Here is a 26,981-nt window from a genome sequence, read left to right on the forward strand (position 1 = left end):
GAACACCCTACCAAAAAGTGTTAGAGAGGCAGGCTCAGTGGACATTTTTAAATGGCAGCTAAAAACATACCTTTTCAGTCTAGCTTATTACTAATGATTTCCTCTTTTTTATTGGTTTTTATTTATTTTATCCATTCTTTTAATAATTTTATTCTTTTAATAATTTAGTTTTATTCTTTAACTATGGTGATCTTCCCTGTTTTATGCCCCTTGCACTAAAAGGTCTCTTCTGTTTGTTGGTTTTTATTCATTTTATCCATTCTTTTAATTATTTTTCCTTAAACTGTTTTATTCTTTAACTTAAATGATCTTCCCTGTTTTATGCCCCTTGGATTGTGTGGCTTATCTTTGTTTTTTTGTGTGGTCTCTTTATTATTATTTTATTTTTTCTTCCGTTATAGCTGAAATATAAAAGCACTTTGAGCTGCATTCTTTGTATGAAAAGTGCTATACATATAAAGTATTATTATTAAGTATCCTCAACCTTATAAACAGTACAGTTGCATAACGACCGAAACCAGCAAATTTATATGACAACAAAACCAGTGATTGGTATCATCTGAGAATTGCTGTGGCCATTAATTACAATGGCCATGTGTGCTATTCACAAAGGATTGGGGAATAGCTGCAATCACAACATTGTAAGATGGTGAAATATGTACTCTCCTCCTTGGTTCAGGTATGGTTGTTCCCTCTTCACGTGGTCTCTTTGACTCCCTGTTCAAACCAGTGTTCCTCCCTATCAAGGATGTGCACATCCTCATCCTTGAATAAATGGCCAATAGCCTGTAGGTGGGTGTCCTGGCCTGATGAGGTAGCTCCTCTGTGTTGTGCCGTCCACTTCACCAGAGTCTGTTTGGTTTCCCCAACGTACGATTCATGGCAATCCTCCCAGCATTTAACAGCGCTCACTGTATTGCTCTGTTTGTGCTGGTAGACCCGATCCTTGCGGTGGACCAATTTCTAGCGCAGCATGTTGAGACGCAGTGTTTGACAAATATGCATCTCAACTGTTACGACACTCCCGCCACATATGGAATCACCAATGGTTTACACTTAGACAGTGGTTGTCCTCCTCCTCCTCTCTTCGATTGGCTGGTGCACCATTTGGGCATTTTCCCAGGTTTGACAAATCAAAGACAAACACATCAAGACAAATTTGTTAGAAATAACCACAAGGCAATATGGAAAAGTCTTCAAAAACTGATCAATTACAAAAAAAAGTCACCTACCCCCACTGATGCAGACCTCAAACTACCAGACAGGTTGAGTGATTTTTTTTGCCTGGTTTGAGAAGCCTACTACAAACACATGGCCATTCCCAACCTCCCATCTACCACCACCATTCACAGCTGAAACAAATACAGTGAGAAGGGTGTTTCATAAGCTGGACAAAAATGAAGTAGCATGCCCAAATCATCTAACCCAGCCTTACTAACCCATTGCTCAGACCATCTGGCCCCAGTCTTTGCAGACATCCATAACTTCTTGCTCAGCCAACAAAAGATCCCAGCTTGCTTCAAAAACTCCACCATCATCCCCATTCCCAAAATAGCAAAAATATCTGGCCTCAAGGACTACAGGCGTGAGGACCTGACATCAGTGGCTATGAAGGCAATCGAGCTTATAGTCCTGGCACACATTACATCAGTCACACCTCCCCGTTGGACCCACTACAATTTGCATATTGTCCGAACCGGTGCACAGATGATGCAGTCAACCTGGCACTGCACTTCACCCTCCAGTGTCTGGAGTCCAAATACACCTATGCAAGAGTTCTGTTCATCAATTTCAGTTCTGCTTTTAATACTATCAACTCTCTCAAGCTGTTCAGCAAGCTCCAGGAAATAAACATTAAGACCTCACTGTGCCTCTGGATCCTGGATTTTTTGATGGACAGGAGCCAAGTTGTCAGACTCAACATCATCACTTCCCACCCCCTCACCACCAGCACGGGGATGCCACAGGGAGGCGTTCTGGCCCTGTTGCTCTTCTCCCTCTTCACTAATGACCTTAGATCTACATCAAACTCCATCAGGATTCTGAATTATGCAGATGACATCACAATCATAGGACCGATCTGTAAAGACAGTGAAGACACCTACAGGCTGGAGGTTGGGAAGTCAGTCAACTGGTGCAGAGAAAATGACCTGGAACTGAACGAAAAAAAGACCGCTGAAATGATCATCGACTTCAGAATAAAACAATCAAAAAAAGCACCTATCCTCATCCACCCAACCAATTACAATAACTGACTCTCTCAAGTTCCTTGGCACACATCTCAGCAGAAATGGACAGAATTATCACCAGAGCATCAGAGATCTAAGGCTGCAAACTCTGGACTCCATATACACACAACGCACCCTCTCACGAGCAATCAAGATCACAGATGAGCCTCTCCACCCAGTTCTCCATCTTTTTTAGTGTCTTCCTTCTGGTAGAAGGTATATCACCAGCCTGGCCGTGAGGTAATAAACTTTAAGAAACTTTGAATTTTGAAATTTGATCCATAGGGCATGAGGGATCGATCACTGAGTGGTTTGATGAATATGAAAATGATGTGAATCATAAGGTACGGGCTTCACAGTCACCAGATCTCAACCTAGTTGAACACCTGTCGGAGATTTCAGACCGACGTATTAGAAAGCACTCTCCACCACCATCAAAACAGCAAATCAGGGAAAATCTTTTGGAAGAATTCTGTTCCATCCCTCCAGTAGAGTTCAAGAGACTTGTAGAATCTATGCCAAGGTCCATTGAAGCTGTTCTGATGGCTCATGATGGCCAAACATCTTACTTAGTCACTTTATGTTGGTTTTTCCTTTAATTTGTCACCCGTCTGTATTTGGGAAGGACGTTGCAACTTAGTAGAGTTACGTCATGAGCCAGTACCGTAGAGACAAAGCTCAGATCCCCAGTTGAGAGACAAAGGCAATCCAACCTGCTCATACACCCTGTAGAAGTCAGGGTAGGGTGTTGTTTATATTGGCAGATATGTGTACAAAAGTAAACAACAGATTGAACTCTGATCTTTCATCATTAGGAACTGCCAGTGGAGGCCCTATATCTGTCAAACAATAAACATAAAATGATAAGAGGAGAGTTCAAACATCAACCTGGTGATCCTCTATCAGCACAGTTTGACTGAACTAATTTATTGAGCTACAGCTAGACTGTTGAGAATTAACTTCCTCCCCAGTAGTTTTGAATTAAAATGAATTAAAACATATTGAATGAGTTTTTCACTTTTTCAGTCACTTCAAGATTCAGAATGCAGTCACTGGATGCTGTATGTCATGTGCAATTAACTTACCTGCTTTTGTACTGCTACTACTACTGTACTATGCTTTACTCTACTCTACTCTACTCTACTATACTATACCATACTATACTATACCTTTACCAGTAGTGTTGGCACTGTTTGGCATGAAATTCAGTTGCTCAGTTATACAGTCACTATTATGCATGAAATTCTGCCATCTGTAAAAACTGTATTTTTTTTTGTTAGAGGAGTCTGTACTAAATGTCTGTACCCTTCATCTATCTTTTCCAAAGGCAGTGGCCATCAGACTTAATCAGTCAGCCATCCAGGCTGTCACCCCAATCACCAGCTTTGAGAGGAGACAAGAAGGCTCCCCCAACCCAGACAGGTTTGAATCATATGGTAGAGCTGAGTTGCACTTACCAGAACATAAAGACTGAAAAGATTCGTTGTAAAGTATGATCTATTTTTTGTTCCTTGTATTCCCTCAAACTTGAGAAATTTCTCCACTATCAGATGGAGAACAAAATTTGTGCTCAGAACAAAATTGTGCTCAGAACAAAATTTTTAAATTGCTTCTCATTCAGTTCATATGATGAACTTACAAACCCCATTTCCAGAAAAGTTGGGACATTTTGTAAAATGCAATAAAAACAAAAATCTGCAATTTGTAAATTCTCTTGAACCTTTGTTTAACTGACAAAAGTACAAAGAAATGAGTTTTAATGTTTTGGCTCACTAACTAGATTGTATTTTGTAAATACAAACAGATTTAGAATTTGATGCCTGTAACACACTCAAAAAAAGTTGGGACAGGGGCAAAATAAGAGTGAGAAGTTTGTAGAATATTCAAGTTACACTGTTTTGAAACATTCCACAATAAGCAGGTAAATTGGTAACAGGTGAGGGTATCATGATTGAGTATAAAAAGGCCATCCACCAAAGGCTCAGTCTTTGCAAACAAAGATGGGTCATGGCTCACCACTTTGTGCCAAACTTCATGAAAGAATTGTCAGTCAGTTCAAAAAGAACATTTCTCAATGCAAGATTGCAAAGAATTTAGGTCTCTCACCATCTACAGTACATAATATTGTGAAAAGATTCAGGGAATCCGGAGAAACTTCAGTCCGCGCAGGGCAAGGCCGGAAACCAGTGTTTAATGTGCATGACCTTCGAGCCCTAAGAAGGCATTGCATGAGAAACTGTCATGCTACCGTGAAAAATATAGCCACATGGGTGTGGGAGTACACCGTTGAAAATCGTTGTCACTTGACACAGCCCGTCGCTGCATCAAGAAATGCAACCTGAAACTCTATTATGCAAAGAGAAAGCCATACATCAATTCTATGCAGAAACGCTGCCGAGTTCTCTGGGCCCGAGCTCGTCTCAGATGGACTGAAAAACAGTAGAAGCGTGTGCTGTGGTCAGATGAGTCCATGTTTCAGCTTGTTTTGGGGAAAAACAGACGTCGAGTTCCTCGTGCCAAAGACGGAATAGACCATCCAGACTGTTATCAGTGAGAGGTGCAAAAGCCAACATCTGTCATGGGTATGGGGATGCATCAGTGCCCACTGCATGGGTGACTTTCATATGTGTGAAGCAGTGGCGAACTGTGCCTATCAGTACTGGGCCTTCTGTACCCACCCCCCCCCCCCCCCCCCCCCCCCCCCAAGAAAAAAATCACTAAAGAAAAATACGGGGCGCCCCTGGCCATTCTTCCGCTTTGGGCAAAATATGATTTTACAAACTATCAGACGTCATGGAGGCAGTCACTTTATTTGTGATCTGATTTAGAGGGACATTCTAAAAGGCTTAACATGAAAAAGCTTAACGTTGCTTAATGTTCAAAAACTGCAAGCACTGTCTCTCGGGCATCTCTTCTCAGAGACACTTCCTCCTGTCAAAAAATCAAAACCAAAATCCTAGGAGTATGGTTGTTATCTCATGTTAAGCGCTTTCCTCTTCACTGGAGCCCATTATTAAGAAAAAGCTTAACGTGGCTTAATGTCCCAAAGCAGCGATCAATGATCACCAAATTCGTCTAACATTTAGTGATCACTGATCGCAGTTTTGGAACATTAAGCCATGTTAAGACTTTTCTCAGAAAGCATTGTACAATGTCCGGATTTAGGCAATGTTGCCAAGACTGTCGTATTTCCAAGTTCACCACTAGTTGGCACTGTCCATGTAATAAAGTAAAAAATAAAATAAATTTGCGACAATATCATTTCCACCTGTTGCCATTTTGGACAGCGACCATCAGTTGCTAGTTAGCACTAAACTAAGTCTCGTATCTGAGTGAGTGAGCTGCGGGTCTTCTAGAATACCTTGGAGCCGTGGGAAATTTGAAAGAACATGCCCATTGGCTACAAAACCAAATGTGATTGGTTGATCAAATTGTCAATCCAAACGTATGCTCTTATTCTGTTTAATGGACAGGGCATTCTGTCCAGGATATAGAATACCCCAGAAGGAGGATATTCTCCCCAGAGACCACCGTAGAAATGATCTGATTGGTTGCATTTTTTTCCAACACAAAACCACTCAAATGCGCAGTGCATGGACAGAAAACAACAGAAACAAGTTGGCGTAACACTGCAATATTAAGGATAAGCAACACAGAGACGATATTTATTTATTTTATGTATTCATTTGATTAAAATTTTATTTTATTTATAGAATTAAACAGATGCGTTTTTTATTTTTTCGTCTGAGGATTCGAGGGCCTTCTCTAAATACTGTCAGTATATCTGCCAGGATTGGGGAATCTGGCCGCCCTGCTGGCCATCCTGTGTATTGTCGAGTTGTGATTTTGTTTGTTTTGGTTTTGCCATGTGCTTCTGTTTGTCCCTGTGTCTCCTGTCCCCGCCCCCCACCTGATCCCTATTATTACCTGGTTTGTCTCCTCCAATAGTCTGTCTCTGCTGTTCATTGTTCTGTGTATTTAAGTCCTGTGTTTGTACCTGTTCTTTGTCAGATTGTGACCTTTTGTTCTCTCTGCCAGTCTGTGTGTTTGCCTCCTGTGATCTGTAATTTTGACCGTGTTTACCTGGACCTGTTTTTGCTTTACGTTTTGGATTTGGTTGCCCTGAGGATCCCTGGCTCTGACCTTGTTTGTATCCTGTTTTGACCATTCTTTTGCCTTACGATTTGGATTTGTTTGCCCTCTGGATTTCTGGATTTGACCTTGGACTGGACACTGTTCTTGAGATTTGGATTCTGATTTTTGGTTCTGAATAAATCTTATTTTACTCAGTGGGTCTGCGATTGGGTCTTGGTCTGTCAAATCCTCACAGTACAATCTGACCAAGATGGACCCAGCAGACCCCGGTCAGGTGAAGACTGCTCTGGAACAGCAGGGAAGAATGCTGGGAAAACACCAGGCTCAGCTGGATTCGCTAAGCAAGATCCTGGACTCGCTTGCTGATAATATCGCAGACTTGACGGCTAGTATTCCGCCCCTCCGGCTAGCCCAGAGCAACCCACAAGCCCCAGCCATCTCTTCGCCTGATACCCCAGCGCCGTCGTCTTCACCCTCTCTGTCTGCCCGTGAGGCTCATCTGCCTCCTCCTGAGAAGTACTCTGGTGAGCCCGGCACCTGCCGTTCTTTTCTGTCCCAATGTTCTCTCATTTTTGAGCTGTAACCTTCTTCGTTCCCCACCGAACAAGCTAAAGTAGCTTATGTAATCACTCAGTTGTCTGGTCGGGCGAGGCAGTGGGGAACAGCAGTCTGGGAGGCTGAGTTATCCTTTTGTAGAGATTTCCAGTCCTTTTCCACAGAGATGAAGAGGGTATTTGACCGTTCAAAACATGGGCGTGAGGCTGGTCACGAGTTACTGCACATGCGCCAGGGGCGTAGGTCTGTGTCTGATTATGCCATGGATTTCCAGACTCTGGCCACCTCCAGTGGGTGGAACATAGATGCACTATATGCCCCCTGTCTGAATGGCCTCTCTGAAGACATCAAGGATGAGCTAATCACTCAGGATCTGCCTGACACCTGTGAGGCCTTGGTGAACCTGGCCATCCGAATTGACGCACGGTTACAACAGCGTCGCCGAGGTACATTTTCCAGGGGCCCTCTGAGAGCAGCTGCCGAGGTTCCGATCAGTCAACCAACCCTCCCATCATCACCAGTCCATTCTCATTCTCTGGAGCCTGAGCCCATGCAAATCAGCCGTGCCCGCCTGACCCCAGCTAAGAGACAGAGAAGGATAACCACCCGTTCCTGTCTGTATTGTGGTCAACCAGGACACTTCATCGCGACCTGCCCAGTAAAACGCTCACCAGTAGGACGAGGAGTACCAGTGAGCATGACCCCTGTCAAAATCTCCTCGACACAACGCACCCTTCTTCCTGTCACTCTGGAGTGGGAAGACCAAAGACTTGAAGCTTCAACCTTGGTCGATTCAGATGCTGAGGAGAACTTCATCGACTCCTGCTTGGCTGCTCAGTGGGGTTTGCCTACTTCTTTGCTCAAGTCGCCTTTGGTGGCCCACGCATTGAATGGACGGAGGTTAGCCAACATCACACACGTCAGCATCCCGGTGAGTCTCAGTCTTTCTGGCAACCATCATGAACAACTACTTCTCTATATTATTGATTCCCCTCAAGCACCCATCGTCCTGGGTCACCCATGGCTATCCAAACACAATCCTCACATAGACTGGTGCAGCAGCAAAATTATGGGTTGGAGCCCATTCTGTCTCTCTCATTGCCTCCGTCATGCTCAGATTCCTGTCTTTCCAGAGTCCAAGTCCTCTGAAGAGTTTCCTGACCTCTCTGCTGTTCCTCCTGAGTACATGGACCTGAAAGCTGTGTTCAGCAAGTCCAGGGCCACGTCCTTACCCCCACATCGCCCTTATGACTACGCCATAGATCTCCTGCCAGGCATGTCTCCTGCTAGGGGGCACCTCTACTCTCTGTCACGTCCCGAAACTGAAGCCATGAATAAGTACATTCAAGAGTCCCTGGCAGCCGGTATAATCCGTCCTTCCTCTTCGCCTGCAGGAGCAGGATTCTTCTTTGTTGAGAAAAAGGATGGCTCCCTCCGTCCTTGCATTGACTACCGGGGCCTCAACGATATAACCATCAAAAATCGCTACCCTCTTCCCCTCATGACCTCAGCCTTTGAACTACTTCAGGGGGCATCCATCTTCACTAAGCTGGATCTCCGCAATGCTTATCACCTGGTCCGAATCCGTGAGGGGGACGAGTGGAAGACGGCCTTTAACACCACCTCTGGCCATTATGAGTACCTGGTAATGCCCTTTGGTTTAACCAATGCTCCTGCGGTGTTCCAGGCTCTGGTCAACGACGTCCTCCGGGATATGCTGAACCAATTTGTCTTTGTCTACCTTGATGATATCCTGATCCTTTCTAACTCCCTTGCAGATCATGTCTCTCATGTCCGCAGAGTCCTCCAACGCCTGCTGGAGAATCAGCTCTTTGTTAAAGTGGAGAAGTGTGAGTTTCACCAGGACACGGTCTCCTTCCTTGGGTTTGTTATCTCAGCTGGCACTGTTCAGATGGATCAGAAAAAGATCAAGGCGGTATTAGAATGGCCTACCCCTGCCAATCCGCGGGAGCTTCAACGCTTTCTGGGTTTTGCTAATTTTTACCGCCGTTTTATTCATAATTACAGTACCTTGGCTGCCCCGCTCACTGCCCTAACCTCGTTGGCTGTTAAATTCTCCTGGTCCCCTGCAGCAGAAGCAGCCTTCCTTAACCTGAAGCAACGTTTTGTCTGCCCCAGTCCTGATCCAGCCTGACCCTGACCTACAATTCATCGTGGAGGTGGATGCTTCCGACATCGGCGTTGGAGCAGTTCTTTCCCAACGCTCCCCCAAGGACAATAAGGTCCATCTTTGTGCTTTCTTCTCCCATCGTCTCACTGCCACCGAGCAGAATTATGACATCGGCAACAGGGAGTTACTGGCAGTCAAGTTGGCACTGGAGGAGTGGAGACATTGGCTGGAGGGGGCCTATGTTCCATTCCTCGTCTGGACTGACCACAAGAACCTGGAGTACATCCGAACGGCCAAAAGACTCAACTCCCGTCAAGCTCGATGGTCCCTATTCTCCTCCAGATTTAATTTTACCCTGTCCTACCGTCCTGGCTCCAAAAATATCAAACCTGACGCTCTTTCTCGAAGATTCACCTCTCCAGAAAGTTCTCAAGAACCAGATACCATTCTTCCCTCTTCCTGCCTCGTGGCCGCTGCACAGTTGGACATAGAATCCACTGTGCGTGCTGCCCAGTTGAATGAGGCAGGCCCCAGTCAGTGCCCCACTAACCGTGTTTTTGTTCCCAGCATTGTCCGTTCACAGGTCCTGCAGTGGGGTCACTCATCCCAGCTGTCCTGCCATCCTGGAGTCAGGCGCACGCAGGCCTTCATTGGTCAGCGGTTCTGGTGGCCATCTATGGGAGAAGATATTCGCAACTTCGTCGCAGCCTGCTCGGTCTGTGCCAACCAGACTTCCAACCAGCCACCTGCCGGCCTGCTACAACCCCTGCCCGTTCCCAAGAGACCCTGGTCCCATATCTCCCTGGACTTTGTCACTGGTCTGCCTCCATCAGAAGGTAACACTACCATCCTCACTGTTGTGGATCGCTTCTCCAAATCAGTACATTTCATCCCTCTCCTAAAACTTCCTTCCGCCAAAGAAACAGCAAATTTCATGATACAACATGTGTTCAGGCTGCATGGCCTACCTGTTGATGTGGTGTCAGACAGGGGCCCACAATTCACATCCAACTTCTGGAAAGCCTTCTGTAAACTTCTTGGTGCATCAGTCAGTTTGTCGTCAGGTTTTCATCCACGGACTAATGGCCTGACTGAGCGGGCTAACCAACAACTAGAGACGGTGTTGCGGTGTATGGCTTCCCAGAATCCTGCCTCTTGGAGTCAACAGTTACCCTGGGCAGAGTATGCCATCAACTCCCACACGTCCTCCTCTACTGGCCTGTCCCCATTTGAGTGTTTCCTTGGCTACCAACCTCCACTGTTCCCCGACCAGGAGGAGGAAGTTGGGGTGCCTTCTGCTGAGGCTTTCATTTGCCGCTGCCGTCGAACCTGGAGGCGTACTCGCTCTGCCCTTCTTCTGTCCACAGCTAAGATGAAGCACCAGGCTGACAAGCATCGCTCCAAGGCTCCTCTGTATCGCCGGGGCCAGCGTGTGTGGCTCTCTACCCGAGATCTTCCCCTCAGAGTGGATTCCCGCAAGTTTGCCCCTCGGTTCATCGGACCTTTCCCCATTGTCAGAGTCATCAGCCCCACTGCAGTCCATCTCAAGCTTCCTACAACCCTTCGGCGCATTCACCCCACTTTTCACGTTTCCCGGATCAAGCCATTCATCCATAACCCCCTGTGTCCTGCCCCCAAACCCCCCCACCCCCCCGGCTCATTGATGGGTCAGAGGCATACACTGTGCGCCAATTGCTGGATGTACCTCGTAGATTGGGAAGGCTACGGTCCTGAGGAGAGGTCCTGGGTTCCGGCCCATCACATTTTGGATCCCACGCTCATCCAAGACTTCCACCGCCAACATCCAGCTTCATCTTCCATGACGCCTGGAGGCGTCCGTTGAGAGGGGGGTACTGTCAGTATATCTGCCAGGATTGGGGAATCTGGCCGTCCTGCTGGCCATCCTGTGTATTGTCGAGTTGTGCTTTTGTTTGTTTTGGTTTTGCCATGTGCTTCTGTTTGTCCCTGTGTCTCCTGTCCCCGCCCCCCACCTGATCCCTATTATTACCTGGTTTGTCTCCTCCAGTAGTCTGTCTCTACTGTTTATTGTCCTGTGCATTTAAGTCCTGTGTTTGTGCCTGTTCTTTGTCAGATTGTGACCTTTTGTTCTCTCTGCCAGTCTGTGTGTTTGCCTCCTGTGATCTGTAATTTTGACCGTGTTTACCTGGACCTGTTTTTGCCTTACGATTTGGATTTGTTTGCCCTCTGGATTTCTGGATTTGACCTTGGACTGGACACTGTTCTTGAGATTTGGATTCTGATTTTTGGTTCTGAATCTTATTTTACTCAGTGGGTCTGCGATTGGGTCTTGGTCTGTCAAATCCTCACAAAATACCTTGAAGGCCCTGACGGTTCATCACTGGTATGAAGGCACCATTGACGCAGAGGCGTATGTTGGGATTGTAGAGAGACATATGCTGCCATCAAGGCTATGTCTTTTCCCAGGAAGTCCATGGTTATTTTAGCAAGACAATGCCAGGCCTCACTCTGCATGTGCTACAACAACGTGGCTTCGTAGACAGAGTGCGTGTGCTTGACTGGTCTGCCAGCAGTCCAGATCTGTCTCCTATTAAAAATGTATGCCGCATCATGAAGAGGAGAATCAGACAATGGTGACCACGGACTGTTGAGCAGGCGAAGTTTTGTATCAAGCAAGAATGGGCAAAAATTCCACTTGCAAAACTGAAACAATTAGTATCCTCAGTTCCCAAATGATTAAAGTGTAATTAAAAGGAACACAATGGTAAACGTGCCTCTGTCCCAACATTTTTTGAATGTGTTGCAGGCATCAAATTCTAAATTTGTTTGTATTTACAGAATACATTTAAGTTGGTCAGTGAAAATATTGGAAATCTTTTCTTTGTACTTTTGTCAGTTAAATAAAGGTTCAAGAGAGTTAACAAATCACAGATTCTTGTTTTTATTGCATTTTACAAAACGTCACAACCTTTCTGGAAATCGGGTTTGTAGAATTTAATTGGCATTGGAATTGAAATTTTGATGACAGTACTTGAATTTCATTCAAAACAAATTCAAAACAAATTCTCTCCAATCAGTGTGACGGATCACCTGCTACTAGAGACCAAATGATGTAGCACTGAGATCAGTGCTACTTTACTGTTAATTACAAACAATGATTAGTACTTTGTTTTGTATTTTAGTCTTAGTGCTTATTATAGGTAGTCTTCATTTGTCTTCTTAAGGATAATTAACATGTTTGTGCTTTTAAGCTACAACACAGAGATTGTATGACACAGACACAGTATGGCAAACACCATATGACACAGACACCATACCACACAGAGACTGAAACACACAGACAGACACTGTACCATACAACACAACTACGCAGATACTGCACCACACAGACCCCATACCACTCAGACAGACAATGTACCACACAGACACCGTAACACACAGACACCATACCACTGAGACAGACATTGTACCACACAGACACCATAGCACATTGACAGACACTACAGCACACAGACAGACACCACACCACACCACACCACACCACACCACACAGACAGACAACGTACCACACAGACATGGTAGCACACAGACAGACACTGTACCACACAGACAGACACTGTGCCACATAGACTCCATCACACACAGGCAGACACCATCCCATGCTGACACACACTGTATCACACAGACCCCATAACACACAGACAAATGCCATACCACGCAGACAGACACTGTGCCACACAGACACCATACCACACAGACAGACAATGTACCACACAGACACCGTAACACACAGACAGACACCATACCATTCAGACAGACATTGTACCACACAGACACTGTAGCACACAGACAGCCACCACACCACACAGACAGACACCACACCACACAGACAGACCACATACCATACAGACTTTGTAGCACACAGGCAGACACTGTAGCACACAGACACCATACCACACAGACAGACACAGTGCCACATAGACTCCATACCACACAGACCCCAGACCCCATAACACACAGACAGACATTGCACCACTCAGACAGACACTGTACCACACAGACAGACAATGTGCCACACAGACTCCGTAACACACAGACACCGTAACACACAGACAGACACCATACCACTCAGACAGACATTGTACCACACAGACACTGTAGCACACAGACAGACACCACACCACACAGACAGACAACGTCCCATACAGACTCTGTAGCACACAGACAAACACTGTAGCACACAGACACCATATCACACAGACATACACAGTGCCACATAGACTCCATACCACACAGACACCATACCACACAGACAGACACTGTACCACACAGACCCCATAACACACAGACAGACAATGTACCAGACAGACACCGTAGCACACAGACAGACACTGTACAACACAGACAGAAACAGTGCCACATAGACTCCTTCACACGCAGACAGACACCATACCACACAGACAGACACTGTACCATACAGACCCCATAACACACAGACAGACACCATACCACACAGACAGACAATGTACCACACAGACTCCGTAACACACAGACATCATACCACTCAGACAGACACTGTAGCACACAGACAGACACCATGCTACAAAGACAGACACCACACCACACAGACAGACAACGTACCGTACAGACTCTGTAGCACACAGACAGACACTGTAGCACACAGACACCATATCACACAGACAGACACAGTGCCACATAGTCTACTTCTGGTGCTATCCAGGGTGGCAGCCCATCACAACCACTCCCTCTTATTTGTATTGTTTTTGTCTATTTACTTTAGTTTTAGCACCTTTTTCAGGTTTTTATTTTTATTTTTTTTTGCCTTAGTCTCTTAAGACTGCACCCTGCTCACTTTACTGTTTTTTTCGGATGTTCCTGCTCATCGGGACACTTTTTCACCCAAACAATATGCAAGCGAATGGGAGGGGGGGGGGGGGCTCCCTTTGTTTACACTTGGGAGGAACTGCTATCATGGCGAATGGCAACTGCCCCTAGGAAATACAAACAACATATTCTGGCTGAAATATCGAGGAAATACCGTAGCTGCAGAGCAGGATTAAAGCGGCGAATGAAGAAGTAGAGATACAAGCTGTATCTTCCTTCCATCATTATGGGAAATGTGAGATCGCTGGCGAATAAGACAGAATAATTAATGGCACTGGTGAGGAGTCAGAGGAAATTTCAGGAGAGCAGTATTATGTGTTTTACTGAGGCATGGCTCCACGAAGATATACCGGACTACAACTCAATCGTCACCAGCTTCGAGACAATACGGGCAGACAGAGACCGAAAGAAGAGTGATAAGAGGAAAGGAGAGGGGGCTTGCCGTTCTTGTTAACAACAGATGGTGTTATCCAGGTCATGTTACTGTCAAGGATAGAGTCTGCAGCCTGGAAACTGAACTTTTAACGGTGAGCCTATGTCCCTATTATTTGCCGAGGGAATTCTCACGCTATAATGGTCGCTGCTTATGTTCTGCCATCCGCCGATGTGCCCACAGCGGATGACATCATACTCTCGGTCGCAGCGGAGCTTCAGTCACAGCATCCCAGTGCTTTCATCAAGATTTCTGGGGACTTCAACCATGTGACTCTCTCCTCCACAATGACAAACTTCACCCAGTTTGTTGACGTCCAACCAGAGACAATAAAACCCTTGATCTACTGTATACTAACATTAAGGATGCATATACCTCCACAGCACTCCCCCCACTTGGCAGATCGGATCACAACCTGGTCCACCTCTCACCCCAGTATAAGTCTCTAGTCCAGCGGCAACTTGCAAGCACCAAGACAGTCAGGAGATGGTTACAGGATACAGTTGAGGCTCTGAGGGACCATTTTGAGGCTACTGACGGGGAAGTTCTGACTAAGCCAGATGGTGAGGACATAGATGGGCTAACGCAGTGCATTATAGATTACATTAACTTCTGTCTGGACAATGTCATCCCCACCCACACAGTACGGTGTTTCCCGAATAACAAGCCTTGAATCACCAGAGACATATATCCCTTTTCCACTGCTGCGGTGCCGGTGCCTAATCGAGCACCGGGGCTACGCTTTTCCACTGACAAAATACTGGTGCCAGTGCCAAAAAGCTGGCACCAGCACGACACCACAGAATTGCTGGTCCTAAAAGTTGGAACCGCTGACGTCAGAGGCTATGCAAATAAAAACCACGCAAGAACCAATCAGTTCAGCGTTTGATGTGTTTGCTACGTGACGTTCTCTAGAGAGGCGGGAGTAACAAAAAAAGTCTGACCAAGATAGCGGTAGGCTAAAGGCTATATGTAGCATGAAAATATGTATATGATTAAAAGATGTATGGGCAATAATTTGTGTCTACATCAACAAGGGCTGTTGTTTACATGAATGTAGTTGGACCCAGAATGGTAGAAAAAACACTCACTCTCTCGGCTGTGGCTGGTGCAAATAGACCACTGCAGACCATCTTTTGAACACTCTTTTAAACTTTTGAGCTAGGTGACAGGCTTACTATTTTCATGAATTTTGCCCCAGAGCGAAAAGTTTTTGGGCAAAATTCATGAGGCGTTTCGCTGTGTGGAAGCCTAGCATAAAGGTAAAAAGCAAGCAAGTTCAAGTTCAAGTTCAAGTTTATTTAGAGCCCAATATCACTGTTTACAGTCTCAAAGGGCTTTACAGGCCACAACAGTCAAATCAAAATATGACGGCACCCCCTGACTTAATCCTCATGGCGGGCAAGAAAAAACTCCCCAAAAACCCAAGAGGGAAATGGGAAAATGGGAGAAATCTTGAGGAGGACCACAGAGAGAGGAGACCCCTCCTTAGTCAGACAGGTGTGCAATAGGTGCCGACCACGTGGGCAGTTACAGCTGAAAGTAAATTGGGGCATGAACAAAGGGGATGGCGATGTAGACAGGAGGCTGACGGGGGATGGAAGATGATAACACCAGGATGGGTCAGTCCAGAGGGCGGGAGGAGTCAGGATCACTGGTGTCTCAGGAGTAGCATGTGTGGCTCGACAGAGAGAGAGAGAGAGAGAGAGAGAGAGAGACAGAGAGAGAGAGAGAGAGAGAGAGAGAGAGAGAGAGAGAGGGAGAGAGAGAGAGGGAGAGAGAGAGAGAGAGAGAGAGAGAGAGAGAGAGAGAGAGAGAGCGAGAAAGAGAGGCACATTGTTAGATGTTCATTTCCACATAATGGTTAAGGTAAATATACATCGTGTGCCGAGTGCAGGCAGGGACTCCAGCAAGACTAACTAGTACAGCATAGCTAAAGGGAGAGCTAGAAGGTAATATGGACATGATGGCACTCTGGGACACAAGGCGGCCACCCACTCCACAGTCAACAAACCTGAGTGAAGATGTTAAAGTGGGGGGGCGACAGCATCCAAACATCCCAGTTCACCAAACAATCTATGCCCGAGAACCCTCCAGATCTGCTCCTTTGCCTAGTAAAGAGCTATTAGCAAAAGGCTTGGCTAAACAGATAAGTTTTCAGCCTTGACTTAAACATAGAGACTGTGTCTGAGTCTCGAACATTAATTGGGAGGCTATTCCATAACTGTGGGGCTCTGTAAGAGAAGGCTCTGCCCCCTGCTGTAGCCATCATAATTCGAGGTACCAACAAATAGCCTGCACCTTTTGATCTAAGTAGGCGTGGTGGATCATAAAAGACCAGGAGTTCGCGCAGGTACTGTGGCGCAAGACCATTTAATGCTCTATATGTTAATAGTAAGATTTTATAATCAATACGAGATTTGACTGGGAGCCAGTGCAGTGTGGATAAGATAGGGGTGATGTGATCATATTTTTTGGTTCTAGTAAGAACTCTGGCCGCTGCATTCTGAACTAACTGTAGCTTATTTATACACCTAATAGAGCATCCAGACAGTAAGGCATTACAGTAGTCTAATCTAGAGGTAATGAAAGCATGAACCAATTTTTCAGCATTTTGAAATGACAATGCATTTCTTATCTTGTTAATATTTCTAAGATGAAAGAAGGCTATCCTGGTAATATTATCTACATGAGCTTCAAATGAAAGACTGGAGTCAATAATTACACCAAGATCTTTTACTGCCACACCTGATGAAAGAGAAAGGCCATCCAGAGTAACTATGTGGTCGGAAAGCTTACTCCTAGCTGCATGTGATCCTAGTACAAGTACTTCTGTTTTTTCAGTGTTGAGTGAGAGGAAATTCATAAGCATCCAGTGCCTAATATCCTTTAGACATTCCTCAATTTTGTTAAGTTGGTGTCTCTCGTCTGGCTTCGCTGAGACATACAACTGTGTGTCATCAGCATAGCAGTGGAAGCTAATACCGTGTTTACGAATAACATTACCTAGAGGTAGCATATATAAAGAGAAAAGCAGTGGGCCTAAAACAGAACCTTGCGGGACTCCGAACTTTACCTCAGTATGTGCAGAGGACTCACCATTTACATCAACAAACTGATAACGATCAGTTAAGTAGGACCTAAGCCAGAAGAGGGCCGTTCCCTTAACTCCAACAACAGATACGTTCTGTCCGACACTATTTTTTCCCCACGGAATTTACCTAAACTTCCGCTACGTAGCGTTCAGTTTCCAAACCTGTGGAAATGCAGGCTGGTTCACAAAAGGCACCAAGGCAGCACTAGCTCCGCACTGGCACCGGCACCGGCACCGGCACCGGCACGGGCACCAGCACTTTCCTAGTGGAAAAGCGCTAATAAAGGCCCTCCTTAATGACAAAAAGAGGGCCTTCAGAGCTGGGGACAAGGAGGAGATGAAGAGGGTCCAGAAAGCACTGAGTACTAAGATGAAGAAGGGCAAGGATGCCTGTAGGAGGAGGATGGAGTACAGGCTGCAACAGAATAACACAAGGGAAGTGTGGAACGGTATGAGGAGAATCACCGGCTACAATCAGACAAGCAGTCATATGAGAGAGGACAGCATGGCCAGGGCCAACGAGTTAAACCTGTTTTTCAGTAGGTTTGATACTGGAGCCCTTGCCCATTCACCCCCCAGCCTCTCGACCATTCACACCACCCAAATCACCATGCAACCTCCCTCCAGCCCTTCTCAGGTCCCTCCTGCTTCTCCCCCCTCACCACTCTCCCCAGCCATCACAACTGACCAGGTGAGAAGGCAACTGGAAAGACTCCATTCAGGCAAAGCTGCAGGCCCAGACAGTGTGAGCACGGAGGTGCTTAAGGGATGTGCCAAACAGCTCTGTGGTGTCTTCCAAAGCATCATTAATCTGGGACTGGGAAGGGGCCCCACACTTTAGAAAACGTCATACCTGGTCCCTGTGCCCAAGAAGGGGCACCGCAAGGTCTTAAATGATTACAGGCCAGTGGCGTTAACATCACACGTGATAAAGATCCTGGAGAGACTGGTCCTCTCCCACCTTAAATCCCTGGTCAGACTAGCACTAGACCCCCTGCAATTACCAGGAACGCATCGAAGTGGAAGATGCTCCCTTATACCTGCTTCACTGAGCCTACTCTTATCTGGAAAAGGCTGGGAGCACTGTGGGAGTCATGTTCTCTGACTTCTCAACACCATACAGCCTGTACTGCTGGGAGACAAGCTTGTGACCTGGACAATGGACTATCTAACAAACAGACCACAGTACATGAGACTGGGAAGCTGTATGTCCAGAGACAGTGTTGAGCAGAACAGGGGCCCCCCAGGGGACCGTCCTCTCTCCCTTCCTGTTCACCCTGTACACCTCCAACTTCAAGTACAACTCGGAGTCATGCCACCATCAGAAGTTCTCTGATAACTCTTTTGTATCAATGAGCACAGGAGGCAGAACACAGAGGACCGGTAACAACTTTGTGGAGTGGTGCAGCCTGAACCATCAACAGCTAAACGCCAGCAAGACAAAGGAGCTGGTTGTGGACTTCCACAGGAATAAGCCTCCCCTGACCCCTGTCTCCATCCATAGAGAAGATTTTGAGGTTGTCCACTCCTACAAATACCAGAGCCAGAGTCGGCTCTGCTTCCTGTAGAGACTATGATCCTTCAATGTCTGCAACAGGATGCTGCAGATGTCATATCAGTCAGAGGTATCCAGTGCCATTTTCTATGGGGTGGTGTGCTGGGGGTGTGGACTGAAAGCTGGGGATGCTAACTGACTGAATAAGTTTGTTAGGAAAGCCAGCTCTGTTAAGGGATGTGGTATTGAGCTAGACTTACTGGGCATGATGGTGGAGAGGAGGATGCTTAATAAGCTGGTGAGCATCCTGATCAACAACTCCCATCCCCTCCACGATGAGCTTTTTAAGCTGAGGAGCACCTTCAGCAGCAGGCTGATCTCCCCCAATGCTCTACAGAGACAAGCAGAAGGTTGTTTCTGCTGGTGGCCATCAAATTTTACAACTCCTTCCCTCTCTGCCGCAGCAAATGGTTGAACTGACGCCTGATGCCCTATGCTGCTCCTCCTTCAACGTAATGATTGCACAATAGACAACAACTATTTCTATCTATCTCACTCCTTCTCATGGATATCTGGTTTAGAATTGCTCTATGCCGTTAGTATTATCGTTTTGCAAAATGTGTAACAACGACAATGTTCTCTATTTCACATGTAACAACAACAATGCTCTCTATGGCACATTACACACTGCACAATAGTGATAATCATACTATTGCTTATATTGTGGCATATTTCATTATATATTATGTATAAAACTACTGCACTATGGCAAAAACTTTCCATGTACCTTCCTATTCTCACTTTACTAAAGGCTATTTATTATTTTACTAATTACTGCACAATGTACAGATACAACCTTTATTTTTATCTTTAGTCTTTATTTTTATTATTCTACTTCCTTATTTATCTTATTGTATTTTACTATTGTAGTCTATGTCATGTTTGGTGTGTGCTGGACGGTGTTGTTGCGACACTCAAATTTCTCTTGGGATTACTCACTCACTCACTATCTAAGCCGCTTATCCTGATTAAGGTCGCGGGGGGTGCTGGAGCCTATCCCAGCGCTCATAGGGCGAAAGGCAGGGAAACACCCTGGACAGGTCGCCAATCCATCACAGGGCAGACACACAGACAAACACACTCACACACACATTCATACCTAGGGGCAATTGTAGTGTCTCCAATTCACCTAACCTGCATGTCTTTGGACTGTGGGAGGAAACCCACGCAGACACAGGGAGAACATGCAAACTCCACACAAACTCCAAACTCCACGCGCTGTGAGGCGACAGTGCTACCCACTGTTCCACCGTGCCGCCCCCCTTGGGATTAAAAAAAGGTTATTCGTATTCGTATTCATATTCATATACCACACAGACACCATACCACACAGACAGAAACTGTACCATACAGACAGACACCCCATCACACAGACAAACACCATACCACACAGACAACATACCACACAGGTAGACACCGTACTACTCAGACACTGTAACACAGACACCGTCCCAAACAGACAGACACTGTATGACACAGACAGACACAACACCACACAGACAAATGCCCTACTACACAGACACTGTACCACACAGAAAAACACTGCACCACACAGACCCCGTAACATGAGCCCCTTTCACACATGCACTGCAACCCTAAAATGATCTAGACTCTAACCGGAAGGGCTGTATGTGTCAATGCAAATGTCTGAATCAGTCGGATCGGATCCTAAATGGACTTTATTCTATCAGCCCCCTAGGACAAAATCGGTTGTATATTCAATTGAGTCCATGTGTGAATAGAGCGGATTATAGTCTGGAGAATGCACAGCGAGCAAGTGGGCGTGTTGATGCCATTTCTAACATGCGACTGGCGTGAAACTGGAAGGGTACAAACATCCGAGGGTGAAGAAGAAGGGTCATTTACACAGACACCAATGAAAATGTCTAACTGGTGAGACGATGAGATTCAGGAACTTCTGTCGGTAACAGCCGACACTGAAATTGTCAGACAAAAGTTGGTAGCCTCGTCTGGCATTTTTGATGTGTTGTAAACAACACACTATGATTTTCACAGTGTACTTTTTGCATCATTTCCTGCCTCTTGCACGCTCTACCCAGGGGAACACCAATTGCCTAAACCAAACGGAGTATATCGAGTAGGTGAGAAGGCATCTGACGCTGACAGTCTCCTGTTGTGTGCTACATGTGTGAAAGGTCAACTTCGGACAAAATGCAAACCCGATTCTGCGGACATTGTCCATAGTGCATATGTACAGACAGACACTGTACTACACAGACCCCGTAACATACAGACAGGCACCATACCTAACAGACAGACATTGTGCCACACAAACAGACACTGCACCACATAGACAGATGCTGTATCACCCAGACAGCATACCACAAAGGCAGACACCATACCACACAGAGTGACACTGTGCTACACAGACAGTGTACCACACAAACAGACACCGTACCACACAGACAGACACCATACTACACAGATAGACACTGTGCCACACAAACAGACACCGCACCACATAGACAGACACTATACAACAGACATTGCGCTACTTACTGTTTCCACTGTTTCTTATCTCCCTCACAATCTTTACGTAGAGCAAAGCCTGGTGGGGTGGTGCCGGGAGATGTTTCAACAAAGGTCCCGTCTGCTCCAGAGTGTGAAGACTTGATTGCCCCAGGAACACCTATTCAGTTTGACATCATGCTTCCTGCTTCAGAATTCCTGGATCAGAACAGAACTGGAGGACGGTGAGGGCTTTAAGACGGCATTATGTTTATGTTTTCTGCATCTGTGTAGCACTAGCTTCACTGTACTGTGTTTGGTTTCCACACCTAAAATGCATATGTTCAGTATGTGTATGTTTTCTGTTTAGTTTACACTCATTGTGTGAAGTTACTGTGTATGTGTGTATGTCATCTTATTCTAGACTGTAATGTAATGGTGAATTAAAATCAGTGTTTAGTGGTAAGTTTGCATATATTGTTTATATGTGGAAATAAACAGTCCTGCCTGATAGACACATTTAGCACACTCTATGTTTAAAAGTTGCTCTCTGTTAGTGATGTTACAGTCACTTCTTTGTCTTACTGCAGTGAGTATAGCTCAGTGTACTGTAGTTTGAGAGTAAGTCTTTCTACATATTTCATTTTTTTTTGTTGTGTCATACCTTGCTACAGACGCACAAACCCTTTTGGTGAGACAGAGACAAACAGCGCCTCAGATACAGGAGGTAAGAGTTTGTGATTATGCTAAATGTAAAGACTTACAGTGCTTACTGAACTAAAACTCATTCATTTCCCCCACATTTCCATGCTCAATAAAGGACACTTGATTGATTAAATGTCACTTTTTAAATTTAACATTAAATGTTAATCATGCTTTACCATCTCATTGAAGGTCACAGTAGCGGTAATATGAGCAACACACAGACACCTGGTCATAAACATTATAATATATATTTTATATTACTGTCCCAAAGCATCATAACTGCTTATATAAAAGATGCAGCTAAACTTTTGTTACAGACAGTACATAGTTACTCTCCAGCACAGTGAGTCCAGGCTTTTTCTTGACTTGCCATTGGGACTATTACTGTGGTTTGATCTTTGATGAGTAAGCATACACATTTGGCTTCTGTCTTGATTCATCTCAGACATCTGGAATGTAGAGTGGAACTAAAAGCCTAAAATCTGTTTAATGATGGTCCTTAATTAATAATTAATGAATTCTAAATCATTAGGCTTATAGTTAAGATGAAGCACCATGATACACTTTTACCTGTGTCTTCCTGTATCCCAGACACTTTGTTCCAGCAGGTGTTTGCTGTGCGTTTCCTGGGCTCCATGGCAGTCAGGTCTGGTCACACACAGGACGTAGTCTACGAGGCCATGAGGCAGGTGCTGGCTGCCCGAGCCATCCACAACATCTTCAAGACCACTGAGTGTCACCTGATGGTGACCAGTACTTGCTTGAGGTGAGTGGGCCAGGGATGAGAGGCTGAGAAGTGAGACCCATTCAGTATTATACATATATGTGATAAAATATCCAGTGTGGTATTAAGTATACATTACCTCTGACAGTTTACAACAATGTATCTTGATGCATGCTCAGTAATCCAGGTAAGGAAATCTCAGAAAGTCAAATCTGTTCATCTGGACACAAAGTTTAGTGGGAGGAACATTTCATCATTCATCTACGTGACTTCGTCAGTCTCAGCTGACTGCAAGTATCCCCAACCTTATAAACAACGAATTTACATGATGACCGAAACCAGCACAGTTGCATAATGCCAAAACCGGCGATCAGTTTCATATGCAAAGTGCCGTGACCATCAATTAGAGTTAAAATGGCCGTGTGTGTTATTCACAGAGGATTGGGGAATAGCTGCAATCAAAGCATTGTAAGATGGTGAAAGATATGGCGGGATGTAGCAGGATTACATTTTAGAGCCTGCAAATGAAATCTTCGGCCAAGGGCCACCAAGCTAGCAAGATCTTCCCGAAGGCACAGAGTCAGCTGTTGATTGAACAGGTGAGGCAGACTAATACCAATTTTGACAGAATTTTGTACCATAGATTATACCCAGGGGAAGCTACACCTAGTCTGTATGGTTTACCTAAGAAACATAAACAGGATATGCCATTATGGCCTATTGTTAGTATGATTAACTCAGTGACCTATAACATCTCTAAGTTTCTGGCATCTATTCTTAACCCGTTGATAGGCAGCACTCAGCATCACATTCACAACACTATGGAATATGCAATATAGTGTACGCTGCTAAGTCCTGGGAGGATTGCTGTGAATTCTCTGGATAGATACTTTATTATTATTGCCACATAACAGTGTTGGTGGTAATTATTTTGGTACAGCATGGTAACAAAAAGACAAACAAGCATACAGGCACCATAAACCATTACAACAACACACAGAAAACGAAACACATGAATGTGAGAACATACAGATTAACATACACCAATAAGCCAAAACATTATGACCACCTGCCTAAAATGCTGTTGGTCCTCTGTGTGCTGCCAAAACAGCACCGAGCCGCTGAGGCATGAACTCTGCAAGACCTCTGAAGGTGCCCTGTGATATCTGGTACCAAAACCTTCAAGTCCTGTAAGTTGCGAGGTGGAGCCACCATGGATCGGACTTGTCAGTCCAGCACATCCCACAGATGCTCAATCAGATTGAGATCTGGAGAATTTGGAGGCCAGGACAACCCCTTGAACACTTCATCGTGTTCCTAAAACCATTCTCAAACAATGTGTGCAGTGTGCCAGGGCGCGTCATCCTGCTGAAAGAAGCCACTGCCATAAGGGAATACCATCACCATGAAGAGGACTTGAAGGAACTTCTGCTAATGTTTTGGTGCCAGATACCACGGGACACCTTCAGGGGTAGAGTCCATGCCTTTGCGGGTCGGCACATGGAGGACCAACAGCATATTAAGCAGGTGGTCATAATGTTTTGACTCATCTGTGTATATGATATGTACAGTACCTCTGTGAATGACACACATGGCCATAATAACTCTAATTAATGGTCACGGCAATTTGCATATGAAACAGATTGCTGGTTTTGGCATTATGCAACTGTGCTGGTTTCGGTCGTTATGCAAATTTGCTGTTTATAAGGTGGTGAACTCACTTTCGTTTCTCCCACTGAACTTTGTGTCCAGATGAACTGATTCAACTTTTTGGGATTTACAACAATGTACAGCTTTTATGTTGCTTTTTTAATAACTTGATTTGTCTATTGCTTGTAATTAAGCATATTTATCATATTTAGAATCAGGCTTGTAATTTGCATGCTTGAGGGATATAATCAGAATATATAAAATATTCAGAATGCTTTTTAGAGCCATTTTCTTAACATCTCTCCAACAGGTTGATTGATCCTCAAACACAAGTCATAAGGATTAGTGTAAGTACCTAAAAAACTGTTGTACGGAATGACAGAGCGTGTCCTAAGTCCTGTTTGCTGCTGTAGCTAATCTGTGGCTAAAAGACATGTATATTTGTCTTATTTTGGGCTGCACATTTAGAAATCTCATTTAGACTGGGAGAGCAGATTTAAGCAGTAAGGAAACTGTGGGGATCTAAGGCCTACTGTCACTGTCCCCTGTCAGTGCCCCGTGGTCAGCTAATGAACAATAAGAGTCTTACATAAATGCATTTCTGTCGCACCAGTTCCAGTTGAGAGATGTGACCCAGTTTGCTGCTCATCAGGAAAATGGCAGACTGATGGGCTTTGTGGTGGAGGGGCGAGACTGGAGCGAGGGGGGGGAGGAAGGAAAGCCCTCCTTCAGCGTGTTTGTTTTTGAGAGCAACACAGAGGGAGAGAAGGTACCTGGTCTATACCCTCTCTCTGAACATTTATACATTTAAGATACAGTGTGACAATATCACCACTTGGGCTTGAGTTTTAAGTGCCGGATCTTTACTGGGACATCTGTTTCTTCCCCACATTTATGAAACTGAGAACACGACTGCATTTTTAAATATTTCCAGTTCACTTCAGTCAGGGAGTACCTCTGAGGACAGTTTGTGTGTGTGTGTAGTCTAATGAATTGAACCAGACTGAACACATGATGTGTAGGTGGCAAACCAGTTGTAATGCAGTATCATCTTCAGTGACTGGGAACATACAGATGGATAAGTTATGGAGAAGATGTGTCAGCCCTCAGGGAGCTGAATGAATGCAACAAAATTCATTGACAGCCTGGATGGCCCACTCATATCCAGTGAACTGTTTTTTTCTTTTTTCCACAGATATGTTACACCATAAGTTTGGGGAAAGAAATTATAGAGGCAAAGAAAGTAAGTGTTCTTGTTGATATTGGCACAAAGCCTTTCCTTGTGACACAGAACACAGATTATGAGAATTCACCGAGGTGACCAGTTTGTTTTGACCCTAACAAGTTGTGTTTGAGTTAGATTACCGTAAATTCTCAAGTAGTGGCCGGGGCCTTTACTTACCTCAACTGGACAGGTTAAAATAATGATAGGTTTAAAGGTAAAATTTGTTCCTGTTTCCAAGTCACTGGCCGAAAAATGGAAACCTAATGGTATGAGGGGGAACTACACAATCTAAAATCAGACATTTTTTCCCTTCTGTGACTTTTTCCAAGTACAGTTAAGATGTGCTGTTATATGAAATAACTCATAGGAATAACACATAGAAAATAGGAAGGAGAGAGTTTTGGCAGTGATGTCCCTGAATACTAATAATGGGCCATGAACACACATAGTCCTACAGCGACAATCCATGTGAGTTAGAACACTATTGGTATAGTAGTTATGTTAAAAAGTGAAACTAATAGCAACAGAGTGGTGAGCATAATTACCGTATGTTGTTGTACTGATGTAAATAATGTTATGTAGAAATATGATGAATTTACCACCTGAGCCTTTCTGTAATTTATATTTTTTTGTTGTTTGTTTGTTTTTTTTCACCCGGTCTGTATTTGGAACTGGCCTTTATTTTCCTAAACAGGCAGCGCCCCCTGCTGTAAGTTGACCCGGCCATTATTTGAGATTCGACTTTTATTTGGGAATTTACAGTATTCTGTTATTTAAATTTATACCAAAATGTGAAGACTGGACTCTGGAATTACCCAAAACCCTTAACAACTGGGTGATACTAAGGCCTTTCTTTGCTTCTCTGTTTTTGGAGGACTTAAAACCAGTCCAACTAAAAGAATACTTCAGTCTCTTCCAAACACAGGCACAGTGTCAACCAGTTTGTAGACTAAACAGTGTCCATAGTGCAATATGCAGGTCATGAAGTGTCCTTTGTGTGTTCTGCTCATGCGATAGGAGCCTTGTGAAAAGTACACTTAAACTCTAACACCACTGTTAATAATTCTAACCATTTATGTCAACAGAACAAGAAAAAAAAGGGATTTCCTTTGATGACTTCGGTTCCCCTCCATGACAGTGTCTACTGATATTGCTTAAAAATCATTTATTTACAGAAACAAAACATGGGACATGGGCAAGGATTTTACATCAGCTCTCACTGTGTGTGTGTTT

The 26,981-nt window shown here is 44.8% G+C and overlaps 1 protein-coding gene across 2 annotated transcripts in view; it reads left to right on the plus strand.

Annotated features, from left to right (window-relative positions):
- appl2 (adaptor protein, phosphotyrosine interaction, PH domain and leucine zipper containing 2) overlaps nt 1–26,981 on the plus strand; it is a 49,365-nt gene that overhangs the window by 20,779 nt on the left and 1,605 nt on the right. Inside the window, exons 14-20 of one of the 2 annotated variants that reach the window (XM_030775483.1) lie at nt 3,556–3,650; nt 21,537–21,689; nt 22,119–22,171; nt 22,741–22,915; nt 24,834–24,870; nt 25,137–25,292; nt 25,719–25,766. In XM_030775483.1, coding sequence (XP_030631343.1) covers nt 3,556–3,650; nt 21,537–21,689; nt 22,119–22,171; nt 22,741–22,915; nt 24,834–24,870; nt 25,137–25,292; nt 25,719–25,766 — 717 coding nt within the window. The remainder of the gene's footprint in view (nt 1–3,555; nt 3,651–21,536; nt 21,690–22,118; nt 22,172–22,740; nt 22,916–24,833; nt 24,871–25,136; nt 25,293–25,718; nt 25,767–26,981) is intronic. The other variant, XM_030775484.1, reaches the window with a different exon arrangement.

The sequence above is a fragment of the Chanos chanos genome, chromosome 5 (assembly GCF_902362185.1).
Source record: "Chanos chanos chromosome 5, fChaCha1.1, whole genome shotgun sequence".
In the NCBI taxonomy this organism is placed as follows: domain Eukaryota; kingdom Metazoa; phylum Chordata; class Actinopteri; order Gonorynchiformes; family Chanidae; genus Chanos; species Chanos chanos.